At 44.5% G+C, this 17401-nt stretch overlaps 1 protein-coding gene across 1 annotated transcript in view; it reads left to right on the forward strand.

Moving 5' to 3' along the window:
• Positions 1–17401, forward strand: part of LOC133347176 (neuronal PAS domain-containing protein 3-like) — a 105137-nt gene that overhangs the window by 11764 nt on the left and 75972 nt on the right. The window contains exons 3-4 of the mRNA XM_061559224.1: positions 6723–7204; positions 8111–8299. Of these exons, the coding sequence (XP_061415208.1) occupies positions 6723–7204; positions 8111–8299 (671 nt within the window). The remainder of the gene's footprint in view (positions 1–6722; positions 7205–8110; positions 8300–17401) is intronic.

The raw sequence follows: 17401 nt of genomic DNA on the forward strand, positions 1-17401 counted from the left end.
TTGCCGACTGACCCGGGTGGCACTAAGACAGAGCTCGACTCAGAATCCAAAGTTTGGCAACTCAGCCCATCGTCATCCTCCAGTGGTGACGATGGGTACTCTGCCCAAATAATAGGATGCCAACAATGGTTGTCCTTTGGATTAACTGGTCCCATTCATAAGAATGCGGACATTTCTACGCTTGACGCCACCCGAATGCTGGTTTGAGCACGGAAATACTTTGGACAATGGAGATGGAAAGATATGGTAACAACAGAAAACTTTGTACGGTACTTAACATTTTAATTTACTTGTAAGCTAAAGGCTTTTATTGTATGAAATAATTCTGCATTGACATGTACATGCTGTTCTCTGCAAGCTACATTTAATACAGTATGCGCTAACTCAAAATGCTTTGCACGTAGCATTTCTCTCAGGACATTTTTGCTGGTGAATATTTTGAAACATTTAAACTCTCGTAAACTGTAAAATTTATTTTTATTTATTATTGTACACCGAATAAAAGTATTGCAAGGTAGAGACGCACTATGCAGTATGCAAATTGCTGGCATTGCAACGCACCAATGTGTGGTCTTCCTGCCACTGAGCCAGTTGTGCACTTGAGGCAAAGGGCACCTGACAATGCAGGTCCCTGTTTCTTGCAACGTTCCGTTGTCTGACGTGGAAAGGGCGTGCAGTTTGTGGGATGTCTGGATCTGGACATGAGGGACCACACCGACCTATGTATGGCCCGGTCAGTGCCTGCTGCTGTCTCCATTGGCTGGACAAATGCCTTTTGAGTTCATGATGAGCCAAAGCTGCTTTGAAGAATGTGCCACTCGAGTCTGGATTTTGTAGTTTTGGCATCTTACGTGCGAAACCTTGTATTGTATCTCTAAATGCGCCGGTAATTTAAGAAAGGAGAGTTTATATAGATGAAAAAAAATGCGTGTTGCCACCATTGTGCTTACAAGCTAACCTCAAGGAGTTGCCATTTTTAGCCTACACAATTGTCACGATCATTACGAACAAAGGTTTATTGTTTTCTCTTACCGCTCCGTGGCCGTCTAAATCGCCGCTGCTCCTGTTGTTGCTGCTGGTGCATCCGTCGAGAGCGTTGTCCTCTTCTTGTGTGTCCATGACAACCTGCGAGAGAGCGAGCCGAGGGCGAGCGCACGTGGCGTGGTGCTTTTGCTTCTTCCTCGCATCAAAGCTCCCCAAATCCATCCACCCACCCACCCAACCCTTTCTGGCTCGCCACTGGCTCACGCCGTCGGCATTTCGGTTCGCCTCGGCTCGTCGTGACAGATCGCCCCGTCTCTCCTCGACCCGAATGTATGCAATTCTTCAAAGTTACTGCAGCGCTTTGCTCTTCTTTGTTGTTGTTGACGTCGTCGTTGCTGCTGCTTCGACCCGGTGGAAGCTCTACTGCAATACAAAAAAGTGTGCGCAACGCCGAAGCCGAGAAACAACAACAAGTTTTTTTTAACGTCACGAAATATTCACGTCTATCAAACTTGACCACAGAGTTTTTATTTTGATACGAAATCTCTTATGTTCTCATGCTTTCAAAGTTGCCGTCCTTTTGAAGTAATAAACTCCTTGCCTTGATTCTGCTCATTGAACCTGGCGGAGAGTTTCAAGTCCAATCCAACACATTTAAGTGGGCATCGTTCTTATATATATCAGAATTGTAAAAACAAAAACAAATCTCGCAACGTAATGCATGTTACAAGCCTGCAAGGAGAAGTGATCTCTGAAACGTAGACTCGTAAGCTATAAGCAGAGTAATGCACCCAATATTTAACTGCTCCACTGTGCAAGAGCACGTGGCATCAGGTGCAAGGAGCCCTCCTTTCCGTCCTGTGACAGAGTTAATCTACCCTCGCATAAGCCAACATTCCCTGCAGTTAATGATCCTTCCTCGTTCCATAGGCTTCCAGGCCCCACATCTCTCAAGCCACAGACTATTAATCATTCGTCAACAATCGTTAAGCTGTTGGTCGATGCTTTGACACGTGTGTACGTTTGTTCGTTTTGTTGGAACTCAATGCTTATCACTGTTTATATCAAGTGCTTTTTTTAAATCTACAAATGCATTTATATTTTTGTCCATGCGGGTGTAAGTTGATGCAGTTTGAAGTGCTAAGTCAGGGGAGTTATATAATTTGCGTCGACAGTTTTTAAATGAAGGACCATCACGTGAAAGTCGCGCGCTCCCATTTAAAAGCTGCCCTGCTCTTGAACGGATCTCAGAAGCAGTTATCTGCTGTCCACTTCTCCACGCTCTCTTGTTCTCCACCACCACGAAGGGTTGCGCTACTCTGCTATACTTCTGAAATTTCTCCGTCTCATTACGTGACATCGATAGGAAGGGTGGGATAACATTGGGGAAAATGTGTATTTATCTTCTGAGCTCCTAAACGCTGGACCAGCTGTTTTCAAAATAGAACGCTTGCCTCTGTGTCCTTGTTGATACACATTGCGCTGTCCTTCAAAGGAAACGCCAAGTCTCCTTCTCTCCTGTGCCACCTGCTCACAGGCGGGAGAGATTCCACTGCTGCAGAAAGTCGATTTTTCCTGATTTCACACCTCTACGCTCCACAGTTCTGAGTAACATTCCCCAGAATATGAAATGGGTCTCCCTATGAACACATGTCATAAATAAGAATATAAATGATATTTTATAAACTAAAGATACTTTTTAAGTCGTTTACTTTGTCTATTCAAAGTACCAGTATATAACTCTTGTGCAAACTATATCCATTTTCTAACCTTGTAAAAAATGTATTTGCCCTTGTTTCACACATTCTCAAGATTATACTTATCTTTTGTCATCGGTTAAGCCTAACGCATTACTTAAAACAAGCTTTCGGGACTTTTATCATACATCTCAAATATCAAGGACTGCAGCTACATATATTGTGTGGGGGGGGGGGGCTGGATGGAATGCTGGAAAGTTTGTACATTGCATCAGTCGCTCAGCAGGTTTAAAGATCTTGTTTGTGCGTGCGCTTTATGCACATGGAATGCACTCTGAATGGTGTGCGTGGTATGTTTATTTTGTTGTTGAGGAAATATACAGAGTGACTCGTTAGGTTATTGACGTCACTTAATAAATACGGAGATTAACTGAAATATGATACATTTTGAGGAATGGCAATGTGCATGTGATACCAGTATTTTATTTACACAGCACTGCTTGCCACGGCACTTCTCTCATAGGCACTCCCTGAGTTTGTTTTATTAGGCTTGTTAACCCAGGAGAGCCTCACTGAGTCTCTTAACTCTTTTTCAGGAGGTTCCTGCCAAGCTTTTGCAGTGCGTACGGTGGGGGGGGGGGGCAGTGATTGAGTAATTCGCAGGTATTTGTTCAAATTTGGACCAATGACCGTTAGTGCAAAATGGGACCTACTGTGGCCAAACATTTCAGGGGATTTGCAACGTGACGTTTAATACCCACAACGCACACAACGCAGTATTAATGTGGGGCAGCCACTGGATTCGAACAGCGAATCTCTGTAGCAAACGCCAAACATTGCTTGTTCACTAGATAACTCATCCACGCATCTAAAACACAAATGCCCTCTGGCTTTTGTGGTGACTCACTATTAGGGCCTATATGCCTTTGATGTTAATGTAGAGTTTGTTTAATTCTACGTCTAATTGTCACATCGTTATGCAAAGTCTAACAGACATACAGCACTCGTTTCGCATGAAGTGTACGACAAAACTATTTTCAATAAATGAGCTAATTATGCAATCTTAAAGGTGTTTTATTAACATGACATGCTGAGACGATATGCCACATATATTCTCACCCTCACCGTTGATTCTGTACGTTTGCAGCTGGTAGGCACATGTGTTAAGTGCTTCTGAATACATTTCCAAACATGCGGGTACGTGTGTGTGTGTGCACATGCGTCGTTGTGTCTGCGCCGTGAGCCGTCGGTCCTGTTAGTGCCACGTAAACTGAATGGTACACGCAGTGCCAGGAAAAAGGCATCTGTCTTGCTGGAGTGTTCCTGGGTACGGGTTGACAGATGAGGCTTTGACATGGAGGGGGGCACGTGCTCCACTTTCCGTCCACTTAATCAGAGAACCGGGCACTCGGTGGTCCAGGATAAAGTTGCTTGCTGGTTTGGCTGATGGATTTTATTGTGTGCAGGTATATTACCAAGAACTTCTGGTTATTCAGCAATATTTGTTTAGCAAGCCTTATTCTTATGAAGAGACCCAGAAGGTCGAAACTGGCGCTGATTCTGCTTGTTTAAACATATGTTGCTTGGTAATATTCGTTTGGAAAGCCAATAGGCTGATGGACTAAAATACGTGTATGTACATGTGGAGACACAGAACAGAGTTCTTTTTAAATGTGCCTTTACACAATGCTCCACGGCAACGTATAATGAGTTTGTGTGCTGATTTGTGGTCAACTTGTTGCACTTTGAGGCATCAGCTACATTGATGGGAGTTATAATGTCCCCACGTGGCTAGTGATACCCATAGGAATCTCAAAACAATTGCTCGCTTATTTTATCCTGCATGACAAACTTGAGCCTTACGTTGACACCATAATGCTTGATACGTTCCTGAGTGAACTCTTTCCAATGCCGTGTCTTTACAGTGAGCACGCGAATGTGGTGGATGTGGTAAACCTGGCTGCAGAAGCATCGTGCAAACTGTGTTTAACCGCTGTCTTGAGGGCTGTCGTCTTTTTCTAGCCAACCTCGTGGAATCTTATTTCTGTGGATGGTTTGCCATGACATTTTCTTTTTTTAAACAGGATAGCATTTGTAAATATCAGGCATTTTAGAGGAAGTCTGGCAAGAGGCATGCATTCATCATGCAGCGTTTATAAAGACAACATGCCTTCCTCACAAACCACATGGGGGTTCGTGTTGTTAAGAAAACGATCTAAAGTGCAGACTCTGCATGAGTACTTTACTACCTGTCCTGCACCGCCGATGAGCACGGTTGGCTACGTACGGCGTGAAAGAAGTTCAACGTACATACATGGAAGAGTCATTTTGTGAATTCGCTGCTTGGTGAAGGTTTTCCTATGCTGTGTCATTCATCCCACCACTTCTCATTAACAGATAATTGATTTGTGCGTTGGAAACACAAATACACTGGAGAATTCTCGAAATGCAATGCAGTTGTATTAAGTTATGCTGAATATCTATCGTGATAAGTACTGTCAAAGGAACATAAATTGTATTTTGCTGTCATTATGCAAATGGAGGTGTGTTTTTCCATGAAGTGGCAGTGACTGTACGAAGGAATTCTTGAAAAAAAATATATTTACGTCAAGATTGAGTTCAAATAATCTACAGAACAGGCATGTATGCCATCTGGGTGCAATGGGAAAAAAAACAACGTACGTATAATTTAATTTTGGCATCTTTATGGCACCGAAACGACAATAAAAGGACAGTCCTTGAAAAGAGTGGTTTCTATCCTTCGCGTAGGGAGGCAAGAGGATTCAAAGGAAGGCCGGCGGAGGCTTTTGCGAGGGAGTTCTTCACGTTTCTCGAGTGACAATCCCCGCCACGGCGGCGGCGTGCCCTCTGACGCTGATCCTGTCTCTGTGAAGTGCCTGGTGTGCTGTTTGAGCATGTGCAATACATCGCACTCTACTTTGTTGCTCGGACTTTAACTCAGCACATCCGAATGTTCGTTAAAATACAGCCCCTTTTGACGCCAGTTTTATGGAGATGAAGAGGGGGGGGGACAGCCTTTTCTTTGAGGCCTCCCTTTAAACAGTGTCCTCTTTTCACCCCCCTCCCACTGACAAAGTAAGCCATTGCACAGTAAAATTGCCCCCGTTCACTTCCCTCCCCTTGCTGCATGGCGGGTGAGACGATGGTGGAGATTTCACCTGGCGCGGACAATTTAGCCGTGTAATGGTTGCTTTTTATACATTTTCAAAATGACTGTGTCGAGGACATGAAGTAAATTTCGTACTGATTTGAGAATCCCAATGCTCGCATGGAAGTACATTGCAATTAAGTGGGATAGCTGGTGTTGCTTATGGAAAATTGGCAGCATAGGGGTTGCTGGAGGTCTGAAAAAAACTGAAAGAGCCATTGATAGTTCTCGCAAGGCATGATTTTGGTGCCGTTTTTATTGTACGCTTTAGTTTGTCTTTCAGTAAGAAAAAGAATATTGTTAGATGTTGGCACAGCACTTATCCCAAATATATCAAAATGTATCGCATCATATAAAATGCTACTTACTCCAAAGTTTACATCATGATTGGACTTGTGTTTGTTAGTTTAACTCCAAATATGCGCAATTCATAATTCTACACATTTGATAAGAAAATCAACAATTTGTTTCAATAACCGCTTTGGAGTAGCAACAACGCTATATAAAGCTACTACATCAATATGTACATGTAACAATTGTAACGAGCTGACTGATAACACACCATTACATGTAATATGGTAATGTCATGTGATATTTGCGTTATTTGTTCCTGCTGAATGACATGAGGTTACATTTTTTCAGAATGGCTGAAAGGCTGCCCTTGCTCTACATTTGATAATCCATCTTTCTTTATTTCACGTTAACAGTGCGTGGCAAATAGACTTAATATTCTAGACGTTGACTGCGGTGCAAGATTCCTCCCGTTTTGTCAGGACAAGTCGCCATTCAGGAGGCGTTGGGCAGCCTGCCGAGGGAACTAACCCGGGGCTTCTATTCCCGTGTGCGCGCGTGTGCGTGTGCGCGTGCCGCAGAGAGGCGACGCCTCGGTGACGAGGTATCGCCACTCGCCCTGAGCCGGCAGCAAAACAGCCGCGAGACGCCTCCTCCCCCCGGGCCCCGGCCAATGGCCCGTGCAGACTCGCGCCTGGAGCGGCCCAGCTCCGAGGAGGAGCTCGAGAGCATAATCACGGCACGCGAGCGAATGGCTGTGGCCGCCCCATTGTCTAGCGTGCCGGGCTGCGCCGTGCTGCCGAGTGGCGGTGCGGGCGCGGTCGCCGCTGTTGCCGCTGCTCCTGCGGCTGCTGCTGCAGCTGGCGGCGGTGGAGGAGGAGGCGGTGGAGGAGGAGGAGGTGGCGGTGCCATTGGCTTCGTTGCCGCTATGCCGGAGAAACGGAAGTGGTGCCAAGTCGGGGCTGGGAGGGCCTGTCAACCCGAGAGGGCCTCGTCCAGTGACGAAGAGGTCAAAGATCTGTGCACCAGCAAGGCGTTCCGTCCAATACAACAGAACGGACAGGTGAGGAATGGGATTGCGTCTGGGTGTGCACGATAAGGATCAGTGCGCCGGGTGGCTACGGCTAGCGAGTTGACATGTGAGGAGCTCAGGCGGTGCATCTGTCAGTCATCTCGGACAATTATATCATAACATGCCATGGTGGCGAGATGTTAACTACCTCGCCTGTTATACAGGACGTCTGGGTTAGATCCCGACACTGATGCTTGAAAATGTAGTTTTCATGTTCTGTCCGTGGTAGCGTGGATTTTTCTCCGGGTTCTCCGATTTTTAGCTCCATATTTAGAAACATGCATTTAGAGTTTTTGGTTGCTATTAATTTCCACATGATAAGCCACTTTGTTGAGCCTTCATTTGTGGCCAGGTCGATTCTGTAAAAGAGCTAAATAGCTCAGTTGGCGTTACATGGTAAAATTTAAATAGTTTCGTTTATATTTTTTCATGTTTAACACCTGGGCCCATCCTGTGGCGTCCTACCAGTGAGCCTTTGACACTTGATGTACCTTTAAAGTGCACATATCCTGGCACAAGCACTGTGGTGATTAGCAGTGGTTGTTGTTATGTGTATGCGGTGTGGAGGAAGCACAGCAGGCACACATTGTCATTATTATAACAAATAGAGCAGTACCACTCCACATCTGCTTTAAATTTAGAACGTTTACCTCATGCAGGTTCAATCTACAACCGATATCCGCTCTATATTTAAGTGTATATTTCTGTCCCCTCACCCTGTGACTGTGGCTCTACTTTTCTGCGCACAAACGCTATACACGTTACACACGTTACACACGTGCACACGCACACTATATATAAACACAAAACCCATACACCACACAACACTTGCACGTGTCCAAAAACAACAACAACACACCTGCGTGCACGCCGTCGTCTGTCGTGCGCACGCGGCAGGACTGTGCGAGCCCCTTGCTGTTCAGCGCCTCTCCGCCGCGCTGCCTGCAGCCCGTCGTGTGGAGTCCGCGTGGCGCTCGCCTCACCCTCTCAGCGCTGGACCAGGCCTCACCGTGCAAGAGGCACAAGCAGGCCCTGGCGGAGCAGCACACCCGCCGGCCGAGCCTCGACTTCGAGAAGATGCAGCAGGTGCGTGCGTGCGTGAGCGCGAGCGTGCGTGCTATGCCCGCTGTCGTATTTAGGGACGTATCGTACGAGGAAGAATATCTCCTAGTACCCGAAGAGAGGGAGAACTAGACGAGAAAGCATAACCAACGAATAAGTTGTACTTGCAATATCTGCGGGAAGGCTGGCCAGATTTCTCAAAATGGCAACCTCAAAGAGAGGCAAAGGATCTTTGGAAAACCAGGACAAGTGTGGCAACCATAGTCATATAAATCCAAATACAATTTGGATTCATATAGTGTCTGAATGTGGCCGCAGCTGTACATATGCTAGAGAGTGAGTAAATCATAGGTAGAGGCATAAAATTAAGGTCTTGAATTTTGACTTTGAAGAAAGGCGAGGAGTGGACAGCACGGATGGCTGGGGTAATAAAATTGCTCACTATGGGACAGCCAAATTCGCAGACATGGATGCAGGTGGTGTGTGGCGTTAGTTTTAGTGCATGACCGAGCTATCGACCGACATTTGATTGCTGGCCATGGTTGATGTCGGTGGAAAGTGATTTCTGAACTGGTCCTGTGCCTTCCCTAGGTTGACTCAGCCTTCTAGAGGAGTATCTGGTGCGCACTGGCTAGATAAAGTGGCTGTGCATGGGGTCTGGCCACACCACCCCCTCGTGTGCGCTGCCGACATCAAAAGGTGCTTGGTAACAGCACTTGCCTCAACAGTCTATATGGCTAATGGGGATCTTTGACTGCTTCGTGTAAGATTGGACTGAGAATGTGCTTTTTGGAAAAGCAATTTCAGTCCCAGAGCACTCTTCTTGTACACAGCGGCATAATCAACGTGTCTCATGTGTGTACACAAATAAAAGCTGCCAAAAGCACCGTTTTTATGGGCCAACCCGAGGTGAACTCGGAATTTATCCTTCCCGCAGCGATGCATATTTCTGCAGCATTAAGTGACCAATGATGTATCTTCGGTAAGTGTGTACGGGAAACTCCTGCAAGATAACCTTCTATATTTATTGTTTAATGCCCTGCAATAGCACCTGGCCGTTTCAGAAGCGCAAAGGTCATGCACGGGATTGTTTCCAAATGAGTGTTTCTGTGGCAAGCGGAAAATAAGCCATGTCAAGTAAAGCCTTTATCTTCCCTGAGTGATTGAATGAGGATAAGAGCACACATTTAACCCATAGCAATGAGCTACTGTATAATGCCTTCTCTGCATTTATCTTTACAAACAATTGAAACGGTATTAAACTTATAACACAGTTTTGTTTTATGGGCTTGTGACGAGTTAACCTTTGATGGCATTTTTAATATCGAGATCGCCTGTAGGCATGAATCACTTGGTAAAAATGTAACCCTCATACTGGACCCGACACCTGAAGATTTGATTTAATTCCTGGCGATACAGTAAATGCAGCGTGAATTGTCCTGTTGTTCAAACACCTATCAGGCTGTTGTATCCCAGGGTTAAAGTTCGGGCAGGGGGTAACAGAACCCAAACGCACATATGCCACGGCGTTATTTACCCAGTCATGGAAATCCAACACAACGCAAAGATCAGAGCAGGTGAGGTCACAAGGAACGACACAGAAAGCCAGCATTGTTTGCCTGGAGAGGAAAATCCTGTCCGTGGAGTCTTTACTTTATGAAGAAACAGCCTCTGGCGATATTGCACTGTTCTATCACACAATTCACATTTTAAAGGCCATTGGATTTGTCACTAAGATGGAACATTATAAAAAGTCAACGTGTTAAAACTCAAATGTTGGAAGGCCCGTTGGCCTCCAAAAGATTAATGTCACATGCTCAGGATAAATAACTTTCCCTGTGGCAATGATATCTGGTATTTTTGTTTTAAATGTCAACCTGCTGTTCCATGCCAATTAGTTGCATATAATGTCACATGCAACGTGGGGTGAAACTCGTTGCAGTTAAAGGATTTCTGATCTATTTTTAATGAGATATTTATTTAATGAGCAATTTCCAACTTTTACAAATATCACCCGTGCAGTACGATTGCAGGTTTTGCAATAACTACGTGAAGCACCTGTTGCTAGCCCTCGCGCTTAGGTAACATTGTGTTAACATAATTATCGAAGCTTAACTGTACAGGCAATACGTATGACTTTCACAATTGCAGTGCTACGTGGTACGTGTTGTGCGTTGGCATGTTCAATTGCATGCCATTCCCGCATGTTGTGCTCAATAGGTTTAATGGCAGAGGGCTGGCCTGTCATTGCTTGTGATGCATCCTGCACATGTAATCCAGATCTCCTCATCCCCTGGAGCATTTGAAGGAAAACTCGGCCTTAAATTTATAACACATTACTTGCAGGCTGCGTTTCTGTGACCACTATACATTCTATAACGGTTGATCTCCGTCCCAGCTCTTTGGAGCAATTTTACTGTCCGCTGGGAAAATGGAAATGAGTAGATATAATTACGATTTTCTAGCTTGCAAAAAAAAGTATTTATAGGGAGAGCCTTTCATGAAAGTTATTACATTGTCACACTTTGAGTGTACGGTGCATTGGAATATAATGGGAAATGTAGGCCATCAGCCAAGTGCAGTCATTGCTGATTAATGGCTTGCTTGGCAGAGCACTGTTTATGAGCACTGAATTGGAGGTCTGTTTCGCTCACGTGGTCTCACGTATGATTCAATGCTTCGGGGAACAGATAGTTAAATTGCAGCAATTTTTGTTTTCTGAAATTGGAAGGATATTGACCTCTTATATGAGGTGAGGGTAAAAAAAGAATAATTGTGTGTCTGTGCTCTGTATTTGCATTGCCTACTTATGGGGAGGGGGTGGGGGCTTGAACACATTTTATTTTATTTTGGCATTGTTAGTGCATCTGTCAAACATTTAAATTATACCTACGTGACACAAGTTTGCGGATTGCATTTTTCCCATTATCATTGTTAGACGTAAAATTGCGTTTGAATTATATAACAGCCACCACTGTCCCTGCAGAAGAGGACCTCGTGGAGTGTGTTAAGGTGTTTGTTCCGTCGAGATGTGGTGCTGTCTTTTATTGTGTGTTTGTCTGGGTATGTTGTTGTTTCGTCTTTTTTAAATCCTTTATATTAAGTTCGCTTGCTTGCTTGCGTGCTTGCGTGCTTGCTTGCTTGCTTACGACCGTGCAAATCTTTCGGTCGTTTTTTAACACACTTCCCGTGATCCAATCGAGCTGACATTTTCCACACAGACTCGTTGTGCGTGACAATTAATTTTCGTGAAAATTTTTTTTCCTAAATTTTACACTGTTTAGGGATTTTTTTAAAAATATTTAATTACCAATTGCTTAATGCTGGCAGACAATCATCTGACCCATAGGTGACAGCCATCTCAAGCCAGAGGACGAGAGGACTCTAGCCGCCACGCATATAAAGGATTTAGAGTGAAAAACTTTGTTTTTACGGGTTAATTTTTTTTCGTGTGATATGTCCGGTAGATATTGCACAGAGGCTTTCTTTCCAATGCCTGCGTGCTGCGTCAGGCCCTTTTTCTTGTCATCTTGGCAGCTGTACTTGAAAGTTAAAACCAACGAGTGATATGTCGACGCTCCGATCTCGAGTGACCACCCAATTCATTATAAATGAGAATATTCGGTGGGTTAAAATAAAAAAATTCTGTTACTGATTGGATAATTTGTATATGACGATTCCAGATGTATTTTGCACTCTATACCATGTTTGGGCGGGCGATGGTGGCGCACGCCTGTAATCCAGCACTGGAGGCGAGGGTTTGTGGATCGCACAAATGTTGTGAAACTCCCTTCCTCTAGGTGTTGGGGAGGTGCCGTGCCTTGACTTATCAGGAGAAGGCGGTGCAATAGATATGGACTCCACCTGTTCCACCTCTATAGGATACAGTTGTTGCTCACTCGCACGCGTGGGTTTTCTCTGGGTGCACCGGCTTTCTCCCACGTCAATTGACGGATCGCACTTTAATATACAGAGGACCGCAGAGCTTTGGAGGGAATTTGGTGTGGGCTCTCCGATTTCACTGTGGTTCCTCGCGCCTCTGAGTTGTTGTCTTTCTTGGAGAGTAAGCGAATGCTGTGCAGCGCATTACAAGTTGAAATTAGTATTATTTTATATTGTGTAAGTGACTACAGAATAAAACAACTATTTGTACACGTGTACCCACATGTGCGTAGGTGTCCATTGGAGTGTAACGCTAATAGGCCAAGTTATTTTTAATCTTACATGTGTCTGAATAGTGACTTGGGAGCATTTATATAGCACGTTACTAATGGCAAGATTTAATTTTACACTGTGTTAGCAGCACTTCAGTGGGAAAAGGTGTTTGCTTACTGTAATATGCTGTCATGTGATGGAGCTAATAAGAATCCAGCAAGATTTATTACACTCCAGTAAATGTATGCTGCAATCTTTCTCTGTGCCAAGTGGCAGGCAGTCTCACAGTGGCTTCAAACCCTACCTATCAACCTCCCCACTTATTGCCTTCCACAGCAAAAGCATACTCCCCCATAGGCATGCAGAGAATATTTGGTTACCAATGGCATGGAAACCGTCTCATATTGCCCATTGCAGTCCATCTACTCCAGTCCAACAGGGATGATTTTCTAGAGGGGGTAATGATTCTACCCCCCCCCCCCCCGCTATTACATCTGAGATATATGCATGGAAATCGTATAGATTTTTGCACAAGTTATTTTGTGTATTACCTTGAGCTTAACAATCAATATTAATCGAAGAGCTGATGCATCGTTACATGAATGCTAAATGCAGTTGCCCTCCACATACATTCTTGGACACTCGGTGAGTATGTCCAACTACAGTAGTAGGCGAATCAGGTATTGAGATTTACGGCGTGAGTGTGATTGTGTTATCTATCCTGGCATTGTCCTTGAGGGTTATGCAACATATTTGCTTTATTTAAAACAAAAACTCTACAACTCTTTGTCAGTCAACTGCTGGATGAAGGTCTTCCCACTCGTAAGTCGTACTTCACCATCGCTGGTCAGTGGGGGTTGGCGAAGAGTGAGGTACGCTGACGACTGCTTCCGATATCGCTCGCCACTGATGTCGGTTACGCCTCGGAGGCCAACTCATTTCACCTCGTTCGGTGTTTCTCGAACTGTTTTGGCCTGCAGACCACTCGGCCTGGTGACAAAATGCATTCACATCACTAGAAATAACATTATTATTCATATTACGGGAACGTAATTTTTTACGCAGTTCTATCCAATGCACTATCCAATGCGCTATCCAATGTACTATCCAATGCGCTATCCAATGTACTATCCAATGCGCTATCCAATGTACTATCCAATGCGCTATCCAATGTACTATCCAATGCGCTATCCAATGCACTATCCAATGCTCTATCCAATGTATTATCCAATGCACTATCCGCTATGCCATTGCGCTCCCCCATACTTGTCTAAAAACTATTTTAATGCGGTGCACACGGTTTTGTTTGAATGCAATGCAAATACTAAACCTGAATGAGTCAGCTACTCACAGGACAGTGCACACATACTTGGGCTGTTATATAAAGGGAACAACGCATTCTAATAACAGATTTGTTGTGTTTTTTGTGAAGCTCTCTCTCTCTCTCGAGAGAGAGAGAGAGAGAAAGAGAAATATGTTTGGGTTTGGTGGACATAAACATTGTTTTACTTTAGGCCTAGGCAATGACTTAATTTTGTCACACACCCTTTGAACTTGTGCGAGATGTTGACTCAATTGGTAGATAGTGCTGAGCGCGTGTTTTGAGATGTTTTATGTGCCTCTGAACGTTCGGGGGCCAGGTGATGGAAATAAAATGGCAAACATATGAAACGCCACCAGTCACGCACATCTTCAAAGCAGAATAGCAACTTGACTCCGCTGATACGCATACCGGAGTTCCATAAAACCTGAGCTTGCATTGTCAGGTTGTGGAGCCTATAAATAGACAATGCAGAAAGACACAACATGTTCTTGCACTCGCGGTGTTAGAATGTCACGGATCTTGATTAGAGTGTCAATTTGGCAGACAGCTTTTTTCCCCTTTGTTGCAATCCGAAACTTTATATGAGTGGTCAATAAAGGGAATTTATAAACAGGTTCTACAAATACGCATACCTAGATGATACTGTCATTACAACTGTGGTTAAACAATTATATGCTCTTCAACTCAAGTACCCTTCTTCATGAAGGACCGTTGATTTGGGTACAGCAGTTGAATACCACATTGGTCAGCAGTATGTGAGTTAATAACCTTTAAAAAAAGGTTAAGAGCCCTTTGCATCTCAAGATAAATGGTAGGAAATGGACTTGGCGAGATCGGCTTTTCGTGCGTATGGCCTTGGAGTCGACCGAATACACCTGGTGGTCTCATGCCCTTGGGTTTACAAGTCTCGCGACACATAGAGCTCTTTGTGACACGCAGGGGTTAATGCGGCTTGGTATGTTTGCACTGGCGGAGCTCTACGAGAGGCAGGTTTTTAATGTTGTTCCCAATGGAGGCCCTTTGCATTGTTTGTTTCAATGTTGAAGCGTCCATGCATTGTGCTGGAGCCGAGTGAGGATTCGAGTAGCACGTACTTCTCCGAGGCCAGAATGATGCGCAAATACCCTTGATTTGATGCCAGTGGGGCTCTTTATTTAGACGGCGCAGTGACCATGTAATTAAACAGCATGCGGTTTAAGCCCCCCTCAATTTTCTAAAGCAAATGGTGCCTCTGAGTTATTTGCAGGTAATAGCCTGAGCGTGCAGTTGGTCAGTAATGATGCAGATTTGTTCATTTCGCTCACAATGTACGGATCGAATTATGCATGAGGTTTGTAAATTATATGCAACACATACACAAATGTTACACTTAGGCTAACGGGGCGAACAATGCTACGCAAACGAGACGAGTTAAATGGGAAACCACAAAAAACTAAACAATTACTGCACTCTTGAATTTCACTTTGACCCGAAATCCTCAACTCATCAAATCACTCGTGTACACTACTGTATGTCCATCTCACTAGATAAACGGCCAGCAGTCAGCTATGCGTGTCCACATTTATTTGTGAAAAATTCCTTTAGGAACTAATTTTTGAATGGGGGGGGGGGGACCTCCCACCCTGACTCCCCCCCCCCCCCACCTCATTCTGTTCCTTTTTTTAAAATCGGCGTTCAAATCTTACCTTAATTAATGGTGGTGATTTGCTGAGTATTCTCACGTGTCCAAAGATGGTGCTCAATATTACATGTTTTTTTTCTCGTACGTATTAATGCTGTAGTCACTCCCGGGGTGCAAATGGCCGCTTACATCTCTCCCTTCCTCCTCCTCCTCCTCCACTTTGCCACGTTCCCCTTCAATGGAGCTGGGTTCACAAGCGGCGTGACCTGCGTCAGCGACACACGCTAGTGGATCTCGAGTCGCTTTTAAATATAAATCGTCCCTTCACATTTCGAGAACGGATCACTTGTATTGCTCACACTTGAGCGAGCAACTGAAGATCAAATGAAATGATCTCTCTGCTATGAAGAAGTGCCATTCCCCGAAACGTCACCTGTGATATTCATATAGATGTTTCTTTTAGTAGGGCAATGTTATTGATTCATGTGTTGGGAGTTTTTTTGGCTAGTTTTTTGTGCTTGTGCACCACTGCCAATGCAGCATTATGTGTGTTTTTTTCTGTTTCTAAGTAAAGCATTGAGAGGAGGTGACCAGGTGCCTCCGGGGTCATAGTTCTGAGCCAGCACTGTTGAGTCCCCGGGTTCAAATACAGGTTTTAGCCACCCAGGAGTAGACTGGGTTCTTATTTGTAGTGAGTCTCAGCACAGTCATCAATAACCGCACAAAAACACACATTGTGTAAAATTGTCTTTTTCACTTAAGATGTCTTAATCCATCTATGAGAAAGAAAACAAAATCTGGTTGAAATGTGACCAAAAAAACAACCTTTGCAGGGCATTATATCGCTTGCTTCTTGTGTGGATAGAGAGGTCAATTGATGTGATCTCTGAAGTAGTTCTGCGAAGGTCATCTTTCTGGGTCATTCTTTGACATGGGGTGATATACTGCTGGCTGAGAGAGTTGGACATGGAAATGCCTTTGTCTCACGACAATGGCACCAGCAGCATAATTGACTTACTAAGGAAAAAAAAGAAAGCAAAATTAAGCGGTCATGAGGACGATAGGAATCAACAAAAAACACATCACTGTGACTTCGCATGAAACGTATCCTATTCTATTTAGGATATATATAGCACCCTTTGCAGGGCGCTTTACAATGCTAGCCTTATTTCTTAAGAATACACCATCATATGTTTTGAATTGGTGACCACATATATATGGAGTGCTCTTGGCAATAACATCTGATAATCCTGACTCGGCTGACGAGTTTGTCGGTTCTGAGTTTGGCTGCTTAAACAAATGCCGTTTGGAAATATTGGTCTGGGATTCTGAAAGGCTGATGGACAAAAACGTGCGTTTTTTACATGTAGAGACACAGAACAGAGTTCTGCTTACCCATAATTCTCCATGGCAATGCCTTTCATTGCTCAGTGCTGCTATTAACGAGCGGACTCTGTTGCCTATCGGTGAACGTGGCTTCAGCGCAGCAATGAGACCGCTGCGTTTCCCTGCACTTGGTGGAGCCCGGTGTGGGGCCTGCAGGAGTTATCTTCTCCGACCTTCACGCCATGCAGGCAAGCTTGGAAGCGTTCCATCATCTGTCCCCGCCGGTTTGCCACGCTGAGTTACGCATCCCACTTCATTCTCCTGCGTTCATTTTTTGTCTCGTTAAAAATATATATTTTCCTAACTGTGACCACATCCCGATTCTACACACGGAGTTGTTGTGCAGGGTGTCCATCTATGGCAAAACAAGCAGCAGTGGTTGTGTTGCTGCTGTACAGCTCACCGCGAGGTATTCGGGTCGTACCGTGCGTTGTTTGGCATGATGTCCGACGTTTCGCTCCACACGTTCAGAAATTCAGTTGCTGAATAATCTTCTAGTGTGTCGAGTGAAACGTCAGACACCATGCCGAATGAGGCGCGGTACAACTCCACAACACACCAGAAAGCTTTTTGTAGCAGTTCATTATTTAATGATGCGTTTTGAAGTCAACATTTTACTTTTGTATAATTCGAATGGAAT

Source organism: Lethenteron reissneri, chromosome 25 (genome assembly GCF_015708825.2).
Source record: "Lethenteron reissneri isolate LAM-NWPU_2019-01 chromosome 25, ASM1570882v1, whole genome shotgun sequence".
Lineage (NCBI taxonomy): Eukaryota > Metazoa > Chordata > Hyperoartia > Petromyzontiformes > Petromyzontidae > Lethenteron > Lethenteron reissneri.